This window comes from Capricornis sumatraensis, chromosome 11 (assembly GCF_032405125.1).
Source record: "Capricornis sumatraensis isolate serow.1 chromosome 11, serow.2, whole genome shotgun sequence".
Classification (NCBI taxonomy): Eukaryota; Metazoa; Chordata; class Mammalia; order Artiodactyla; family Bovidae; genus Capricornis; species Capricornis sumatraensis.
In genome coordinates, this window is record NC_091079.1 from 30062302 (window position 1) to 30072154 (window position 9853).

At 50.0% G+C, this 9853-nt stretch overlaps 1 protein-coding gene across 2 annotated transcripts in view; it reads left to right on the forward strand.

Annotated features, from left to right (window-relative positions):
- Window positions 1–9415, forward strand: part of ASAP1 (ArfGAP with SH3 domain, ankyrin repeat and PH domain 1) — a 335628-nt gene extending 326213 nt beyond the window's left edge. For both annotated transcript variants that reach the window (XM_068983842.1, XM_068983843.1), the window contains 3 exons: window positions 2329–2810; window positions 4580–4702; window positions 6716–9415. In XM_068983842.1, the coding sequence (XP_068839943.1) occupies window positions 2329–2810; window positions 4580–4702; window positions 6716–6790 (680 nt within the window). In that variant the 3' untranslated portion in view covers window positions 6791–9415. The remainder of the gene's footprint in view (window positions 1–2328; window positions 2811–4579; window positions 4703–6715) is intronic.
- The last annotated feature ends 438 nt before the right edge of the window (window positions 9416–9853 follow it).

The window sequence follows — 9853 nt, forward strand, 5'->3', positions numbered from 1 at the left end:
AAATAGTCAGAGAGACTTCTTTAGAGGGGAGACTCTTTTCATATTTCTTCATAGTATAAAATGAACCTATATTCATTCTAGATTTAAAAAATGCAAAGAAGTATAAAGAAAATACAAACCACCGAAAGTCTCGCCACCCAGGGTCAATTTAGTCGGTCCTCTTGGTCTTTTTCCTATGATTTTTTCATGTCACTATGTAAGCTGGTTTTTGTCATACAGTGAATCAAGAGCCCTTTCCATGAGATTAATTGTACTCTTACTGGCTGTGTAGTGCTCCGTTATCTCATACCGGGCCATATTAAGTAGTCTGTCCTCTTCCACATTCGCCCGGTTCACAGTTTTTTTTTTCACTATAAACAATGTCATGCTGAACACCCTGGCACAGGCATGTGCCCTGGCTTTGATCCCCTTTTTGGATAAATTCCTAGAACCGGAGTTGCCTGTTTGGGCAGCCCAGCACTTCCTCACGGTTTCTGTTCCCCCGTAAGTGTGGCTCAGAGCTAGGCTTTTCAGCCCCGCTGCCTCAGGGGATTCCCCCAGCTGTTCCCCCATCACCGCCTGCCTCAGTGTCTTGCTTGTTTTGTTTACCCCAGTGTCTTGCTTCCAAGAGAGGAATCTGATGGGCCTGTTGCCACTTTCTGAACTGTGCCATGTTGGCCGAAGCTCACCGGCCGGCCCGTGAAGTCTGAGTTCCTTAGGAAGGGGTGTGGCCGGCAGCCCCCGAGCAGGAGCAGCTGCAGTGTAGATTGTGACTTTACAACACTGGGGTTTGTCGTTACTTTTTTAAAAAACAAAACATTTGAAGAGTCTCTGAGTGTCTTGTCTTTAGAATACAGTTCTTAGTTGGGCTCCTTCAGTGTGCTTTATTCCGCTGTGTCCTCGCTGAGCACACACTATGTGCTTGGGGAATCCTGGCCTCAAGGAACCTTGTCTCAGCAACAGTGACAATGCTCCGTGATATTCTGATACTGAACCTAGAGTCTGCCTTGTCCTGTTGGCAAGTTCATTATGTCAGCTCGTGTTTTAGAGATGAGGAATGTGAGGGGTTTTGCAGCCTGCTCAAGGTCACACAGCTGGTAACTAAGTTGTGGAGCCCAATTTGGAGACATGTCTTAAGTTCCACTGGTTAGAGCTGTGCAAAGGTTCAGACCGCAGACTCTCCAAGCGATGGAGTACTGCACAACCTTTAAAGAGAAGGAGGAAGAAGTGATTTATTAATAGAAATTCTCCCAAGCATTTTAAGTGGGGAAAAACCAAAGTTGTAGACACTGTATTTTGTGTGTGTGTGTGTATATGAGTGAGTGAGTGTGAGTCGTTCAGTCATATCCGACTCTGCGACCCAGTGGACTGTAGCAAGCAAGAATACTTGAGTGGGTTGCCATTTCCTTCTCCAATGTATGTGTCCCATGTTAATAGAAATTCTCCCAAATATATTAAATGGGAAACCAAGTTGCAGGCAATGTAGGTATTGTAGTCCCATTTAATGTATTTGCTGTAGTCCCAGGTTTTTAAAGATAATTCATATATACACATTCATAGATACACATATTCACATATACACATATGGGCATCACTAAAAAGGAATGGAGCTGACCTCAAAAGGGTGGTAGGCGGGAGTGGTAAGAGGAGAAACTTTTTCCCTCTTACACAGTGTGTACATCATACAAAACATGAGAAATTAGAATGATACCACTATAGAATGGAATAGGATGCAGCATTAAAAGTATATGCTTAGTATTAATGAACGATTTTTATAAACGTGGTGAATATTCTTGCTAAATCAGTATATAGATAGGAGCAGATAGATGTTTTATCTATGAAAAATGCATAGAAAAGTCCAGAAGGAAATTGCACCAGAGCGTTTTAAGTGGCTGATTTACGCAGTGGACTTACGGGAAACTTCCCCTCTTAACTCTGCACCTTTCAGTTTCCTGTAATCTGTATTATGTGTATGAAAGGGTGAGAGTGTTAGTCGCTCAATCACATCTAACTCTTTGCGACCCCGTGGACTGTAGCCCACCAGCATCCTCTGTCCATGGAATTTTCGAGGCAAGAATGCTGGAGTAGGTTGCCATTCCCTTCTCCAGAGGATTTATTATGTGTATAGTTGTGGTTTTTTGTATTTCTTTTTTTACTTCTGGGTGAGTTTGGATGTCTTATTCTCACATAACTGAGGCATAAGATCATCCATTTGTAAGGTGGATGCCTCCAGGCTTCCAACTTTCTTAAAAGCAGGCCAGTCATGTGGGGTCTGGGCCTGCGACTGCCTGGGGCGCGCGCTCAGGGTCGGTCCTGCCCGTGAACCCTCTCTGTGGTCGCCTCCCGCAGTGGCACTAAGGAAAACAGAGACCAGCCATCATCTGTCCCTCGACAAAGCCAGCGTCCCGCCTGAGATCTTCCAGAAGTCATCCCAGTTGGCAGAGTTACCGCAGAAGCCGCCACCCGGGGACCTGCCCCCGAAGCCCACGGAACTGGCTCCCAAACCCCCCATTGGAGACTTGCCACCTAAGCCAGGAGAGCTGCCCCCGAAGCCACAGCTGGGCGACCTGCCTCCCAAGCCCCAGCTCGCAGACTTGCCCCCCAAGCCCCAGGTGAAGGACCTGCCTCCCAAGCCACAACTGGGGGAGCTGCTGGCAAAACCCCAGACGGGAGACGCCTCGCCCAAGGCCCAGCCACCCCCGGAGCTCACCCCCAAGTCACACCCGGCGGACCTGTCCCCGAACATCCCCAAGCAGGCGTCCGAGGACACCAACGACCTCACGCCCACCCTGCCAGAGACACCCGTGCCGCTGCCCAGGAAGATCAACACGGTGAGTGGTGCTCGGAAACCCAGGCACGTGCTCACCCGGCCCAGCCGGGGTCGGGTGTCGTTGGGGGTGCAGGGCCTGGGGGTTGGGGCCGGGCTGTGGACCCCAGCAGATAGGCATCAGGACCTGCCTGCCCTGTGACCACGGGGCCGTGGCCACCTCCTCACGGCCCTGAACCTCTGTCTCCTCCTTCACAGAAAGGGGTTAGAACACTGCCTGGCTTCATGGGCAGTGAAATGCAGGGAAGTGCGAGCAGCGCCCAGCAAGTGGTCGCCCTTGTCTGTGGTCCTTGAGCAGGAGACCGTTCCTTTCCCAAGGTCCCGGGAAAGCAGCCTCACACCTCAGCTTCTCTTTGCACCTTTTGGAGGAATTGGACATAAAGCCCAAAGAGACTTGTACCAACCAACGTAGAGTTTGGTTTGAAGTCTCCCACCCCTTCATTTTCACAGAATGCCTTCTGCTCTATAGTAGGTCCTTTTTGCTTTAAACATGCCTTTCCCTCCCCACCCCCTAAAAAAAAATCTTCTTTTGGAAAAATGAAGCTCTGGGAAGATGCACACGTACTGCCTGTCCTGCCCACGCCGCACCCTGACCGGGGTGGGAGCACCCCGGGTTAAGGAACACAGGTAGCGGGGGGACCAAAAGCCTTGCTCACATCTTCCCATGAAAAAACAACATTGTGATAGAAGTGTGTCCCTTCAATACTAAAGGAAAGGTGAGAATAGTGAAACAGAGCCTCTCCCGGGTGGGAGGCCACAAGCATGTTCATTGATGGATGCTTGCTTTTCACGGTGCTCGAGAAGCCTGAGCACCACCCTTGGCCTTGATGTACACAATTCCAGTCTGTGCTACTGCACACTTCACCGTTTAATTATCTCATTTAACCCTCCCTGTTATAAATGGTCACACATAGGTCTTCCAGTTTGCTCACAGAGTCAGAGCGGAAAAGATTTAAGACCTCGACTGGCCGTAGCCCTCGGCTTCTCAGACTCCACCAGCACTGGCTTAGCCCGGGAAAGGGAATTGTAGAAGCAAGTGGGCCATCAGGGAGAGTGAGGGAGAAACCAACAAACCAAGAGGAAAAGCCCTTGACCCCAGACTTTGAGCGGGACAGCTTGCTTTTTTAAAATTCCTAATTATTTAATAAGCCAGGTGCCAGAAACATCCTTTGGGAGGTCAGTTCTCTATTTCCATCTTCCTGTTTGCAGAGAACTGGAAATCTAACAACCAAAAGCTCGGATCAACATGGGTCAGAAACTAAAACGTTTTGGGGAACTGCCTGGAGTCCCCCGCCCCCGCCCCGGGCTCCCCTGCTCTGTGTCAGCAGCGTGTGCTGACACGGCGCTTTGCATGAGGGGCTGAGAAATGTGTTTATGCTGCATGTGTTTGGTCTGCTTTACATCATGTTTCCCCAAACCATTTTTAGAATCTGCTGTCATCTTTGCAGGCCGCTGCGGGGCAGGGTGGGGCGGGGTGTGGTCGGGCACATCGCTTATTTCTGGTGAAGCTGGATTTTGATCCCTTCCCCGTGATGTTTGCTCTCAGATGGAAGTCATCGGTGGCCACCGGCCCCCCTCCACTCTCCCTGGGCCCCCCTGTTGCCTTGGGCAGAGGGCCCTTCTATCTGGAGAGCACCCAGGGCTGGGGGCTCTCCCCCCTTTCATCAGGGAGAAACTGAGGCTCGGCGAGGTGAAGCCACTCGCCCTGGGTCATCGTGTCCTCCTTTCCCTTCAGCCTGTCCTGCGAGCTAAAACCCCGCTGCTTTCTTGAAGGGGAAGAGCAAGGTGAGGCGAGTGAAGACCATCTACGACTGCCAGGCGGACAACGATGATGAGCTGACTTTCATGGAGGGCGAGGTGATCGTGGTCACCGGGGAGGAGGACCAGGAGTGGTGGGTACGTACCAGGCACGTGGCGCTGTCCGCGGTCAGCCCGCACACGCCCCCCAGGACACAGTGCCTGTCCTGCCTCTTAGCCGGGAGCTTCAAAACCAGCTCCGGAGAGTACCCTCATCACACAGGCCGCAGGTGCTTTCTGGCTTTTCAGATGTAAAACTGAAGCTCATTCAACACTGGCCCAGCCAGCTCTGCTCACCCTTCAACACCACCGCCACCACCACACAAACACACACACCTGCCAAATGTTCTCAGGCTCCATCACCACACACACACGTATACACACACACATACATACTTGTATGCACATACATCCCCACCACACATCCTCAGGCTTTATCACCCCACCCCTCCACATACACACACACGCACACGCACACGCACGCACACACACACACACACACACACACACACACACACACACACACACACACACCCATCTTCGTCCAGCCTGAAGTTCTATCCACGTGACCCACCACGGCCTGGGAGCTGCCTGGGTCCTGGGTGGCTGCAGGGGACCCGACGTGCCCACAGCTGTCCAGGCTATCGAGGGAGGAAGCCTCTGGCGGGCGCTGCCGGACAGAGGGGCAGCGGGTGGACGCCTCCGAGGCGATCACTCCCCACCCCTGGCGTGGAAATTCTGCTTCCTTCGCAGCTGGAGCCCTGTCCTGCCCAGAGCGCCCAACACTCTGTGCCGAGAAAGGGACCTGTGGTTCACTGCTGAGCCCAGGACCTGCTGACACCCAGAAACACACATGGGCACACTCGTGGCCCTTCGCCTTTCCTACCCTTGGGCCCAGACCTTGACTCCAGAATCCCGGTCACAGCCATCGGGATGCTCCTTGGGCCGCAGCAGTGGTTCAGCCGGGGCAGTCTCACTCTCCAGGCACATGTGGCAATATCTGGAAACATTCTGCTCGTCAGGGCCTGGCCAGAGTGTGTGCTGCTGGCCTCTGCCGAACGTCCTGTGATGTGTGGGGGAGCCCCCATCACAAACAACCCTCTGCCCCAAATGTCAGAAGCACCGGGGCTGACAAACCAGAGGCCCCCTTCCTCCCTCTCTCTGTCTGTCGTGAAGTCTGGTGGGTTAGATCCCTGACAAGGAGACAGGCGCTGAAATCCCAGTGTGACTCACCGTCTGGCCCTGGGTGCAGCCTTCTGTGAGCCTCAGTTTCCCCCTCTGAAAAGGGAGGCATGAGTCACCCTCCCTCACAGGGATGTCTGAGGACTCAGGTGCATGACGCCAACTAAGACCCGATGACGTGGGTCATCCTGGCCTTGCTATTAACCCCTCTGTCCAGATGGAAACCGGTGCACAGAGGCCCGGCTGACCGCCCAAGGCCCCAGGCCTGATGAGCAAAGGAGGCCGCCCATCTTTCTCTGTGATGGTCATCTGAAGCCAGCATGCATGTCTCTGGTCTTTTTCCTGATAGGGTTCTCTTCGAAGCAGTTAATCCTCATGTAACAGGTTATTCGGAGCCTTGGGAGGTAACGATGGCTGACAGGTTTAGGCAGCAGACAAGAAAACAGCTGCCCTCATCACTCTCAGACTTTCACAGCGTCCTCTCCTCCACCACAACCAGACAGCAAGTTCTTGGTGCCTAGTGGCCCTTTTTATGTGTAGAATCGTTGGTGTAGCTTCCCCACAGGCCTGGGAAGCAGGGGTTTTTCAGCCCCGTTTTACAGACAAGGGAGGCTTAGCACACTTTGCAAGGTCACCCAGCGGGAGAGGCAGCCGAGCGGCCTGGTTAAGCGCGGGGTTGAAGCTGCAGCCCAGGAAAGACCAAGGCAGGACCCCACCCCTTGGGGCCCCTGTCCCTTCGTGTAGAAAGTGAGGGCCCCAGGACCGTCCACCTCCCGGGGCTGCCTGCTAGCGAAGCGATCCCTGTGAAAGCGGTTTCGCCGTGCGTGGCGCCTTCATTGTGTCTGCCCGGGGCCTGCATCAGTATCAGCTCCGGGGGCGCTCGGACCTACCGGCTGCCTCCTGCCTGACGCCTCTCCCTTCTCCCTGCAGATTGGGCACATCGAGGGGCAGCCCGAGAGGAAGGGCGTCTTCCCAGTGTCCTTTGTCCACATCCTGTCCGACTAGCAGAAAAGCAGAGCCTTCAGACTGTCCGCGCCCGTCATACCAGACCGCTGCCTCCCCGGGACCCTGTGCACACCGTGTAAATAGCTGCTGTTACCGAGTGGAAGCTCCCGGAGGGGCCGCCTCAGGAGAGGAACGGAACGCGTGTTGTAAATATCCTGCGGTCTCTGCCTTCGCCAGTATTCGGGTAGCCTTGGGGCCCGGCGCGCCTTACTGGCTTGCCAAAGCCATCCTTGGTATCTAGCACTTACATCTCTGTCTATGCTGTTTTCCAAGCAAACAAACAAGCAGGAATATAGGAACTGCTGGCTTTGCAAATAGAAATGGTCTCCAGCAACCGTTGAAGGGCACAGAATTGCCTCTCTGTTCCTAACCTGACAGTATTCTCCATTGTGTTACTGAGAAATGCAACATTAGCAAAGAGGTGGGTACTGTCTTCCAGGTGAATCTTTCCACTCCGTGACAGACCAGCCTGTTGTTATCTGTGTGCACAGTTTACAGCTACAAAAACCGACTTTGGTATTTATTACAGAAAAGTGCTCAGTTCTGTGTAAGTGTTATTCCTTCAGCAAAACATCCACTGACCCAGAACGCTGGGTGGCATTTTACAATGCCCACAGCCTCACACAGGTTTAGACACGTGGGTTTATGCTGTCTTAAGAAGATGAGTGCCCGCCCCTGATATTACCTCATTATGCAAAAATAACATATCCTTCATGACTATTTTCACAGAAGTTTAAGACACATCTGATGAAGTTCAACTTTCAGGAACCAAGGACTGCCAGAAAATATTAGCCTCTACATTATGCATGCATTTAGAAGCTTACCTGAAATCTGCCTTTTATAAAGGAATAGTATGGATACGTTGAACTGTACATTTTTTTTTAACTTGATTGCCATTAAAGCAGAAATTATAAGGTTGCAACAAATATTTGTTTCCAGTCAGTCATTTGGCTTCCTCAAGAGTATGAATGCACATATCACATTATGAATTAGCATCCTTCAACTGTGTTAACACCCCTAACATGTCCGTCTTAAATTCTTTTCTTAGTTTCCATTCTGGATAAATTTAAACTTTCAAAAGAGTGTTCAAGAAGATGACGAATTCAGAAATCAGTTCTGCCCACCATTTTCCCCCGCCCGCTCCCCTCTAGAATCCAGGTGCTGAAACCAGCCTTCTTTTTTTTTTCCCCCATTTTCTTTACTAAACCCCAATCATAGATAAGTTTCCAAGCTCTGTTGAACAGACACGTCATCTTCAAGTCAGTTCATAACCAAGTTTCTGAACGCTGCTATGAATTGCACTGTGAAACATGCTTTTCTGCCAGGGGTCCCTGCCCCTCCCGGTTTTTTTCTCATCCCAGCCGCGTTCATCAGGCCATTAAGACCATCCTAAGTTTTTCAGTCTTTTATATCAGTCTGAATCTGGGGAAAGAATACAGCAGCTCCGCTCCCCCGTCCGTGGGACTGCTCTCAGATTCCGAGGCCCGTGTGTCGTCCTGGCAGTGCACTTGCTTAAACAGCTACATTGGCAGCAGCGCAGGAAACTAATATTTTTAAGCAGATCATCCTGGCAACAAGTGAGAAATGTTCATTTCACAGAAGCACAGCTCCCAACCAGACCCTTAGGGGAGCCCTCTGTAATCGAGTCGCATTGCTTGGCGAGCATTAACTTAGCTCTGTTCACGTGATCACTGAACCAATAAACCTTGCATGACAAACCTGCAACATATCTCACCAGCTATTATCGGAAAGTGATTTTAAGCAATTGCTTCCTCAGCGTCGTGGCACACGTGAACTCCACACAGATACGAGGAACCAGCCGACGTGCTGGTGTGCGTGGTCCACAGTGTTGGCAGGCTCAGTAGAGTAGCGACCGGGTGTCTGGACAGGAAGTCACCTCCCGAAGTTATTTAGTGTTCCAATTCATTCACTTACACTTAAGTTGCATTCAAGCACTGTTCATTTTTGTGGCCTACAGTATTTTCAACTGATCTCAAAATAAACTGGCTTTAAAAAAAAAAAAAACACAAAAGCACGATGTCTAAAATTACATGGAATTAATTCCTTTTCTTTTTTCCTCTTTTAGAGCAACTTTTACACAGATGCTTTTTAACACTTGTTTGTTTTTTTCCTGGTTTTGTTTTTGTTTTCCATCAGGACTCTGAGTTTTCTCTAACCCAGCTTACTGTGGGACATAGGAAAAATAGATATAAATAAATATCTTTGGCGACCTTGGTTGAGTTTGAATCTGGTATTGTTCTTAAACTCAGTGAGCCGCTATCTGCAATTTTGTACATGATAGAGAGTATTTTGAAGGTATGGAACCTTATGGGAAAAATAGCTAATTCTTCTTTGCTCCCCCGCAGCGGGGAAAGTTATGTTCTGCAAATAGTGTGTGTCTTATTTTACTGTTGAACAGCAATTGCTATTTATTTTTTTATTGCCTAGAACTTCAACATGTTGTATAGGGATCCCACAGCGCCACAAGTTAAATTCCGAATTCCCATCTGGATGTTATGCTTAGACATCAGTATACTCGTCATTTCACATGTATTTAATGTGACTGTTTTTCAGTACTGTATGTGTTCATTTCTACTTTTTTTAATATTTAAAATTGCTTTTAAATAAACATACTCTCAGTTGATCCCAAACATCTGACATAAGGTCGTTTTGTGAGTTGTCCATGGCTCTTCTGGTTGGAGGAAATTAGAACTTGACTTGGCTGTGCTTTAGGTGGGGCGGGAGGCAGGTACAGATAACACAAGTCACGCAACTTCTACGTTCAGATTCACTTCAGATAAAGAATGTGCATTACTTTCCTCGGCTTAACAAACCATGGACCTTTAGCATTTCAGTTCTTTCTCCTCTCTGACCCCGCTACCCCCAACCCACCCCCACCTATAGGCACCCAGCCTGCATATCTTGGAACATCATGAATGTTACATTTTTTTTTTATCATAACTTTTAAAAAATACATATTTCTGTACTTATTTGGCTGCACCAGGCCTTAGTTGCAGCACATGGGATCTGTGATCTTCATTGTGGCGGGCAGGATCTGTAGTT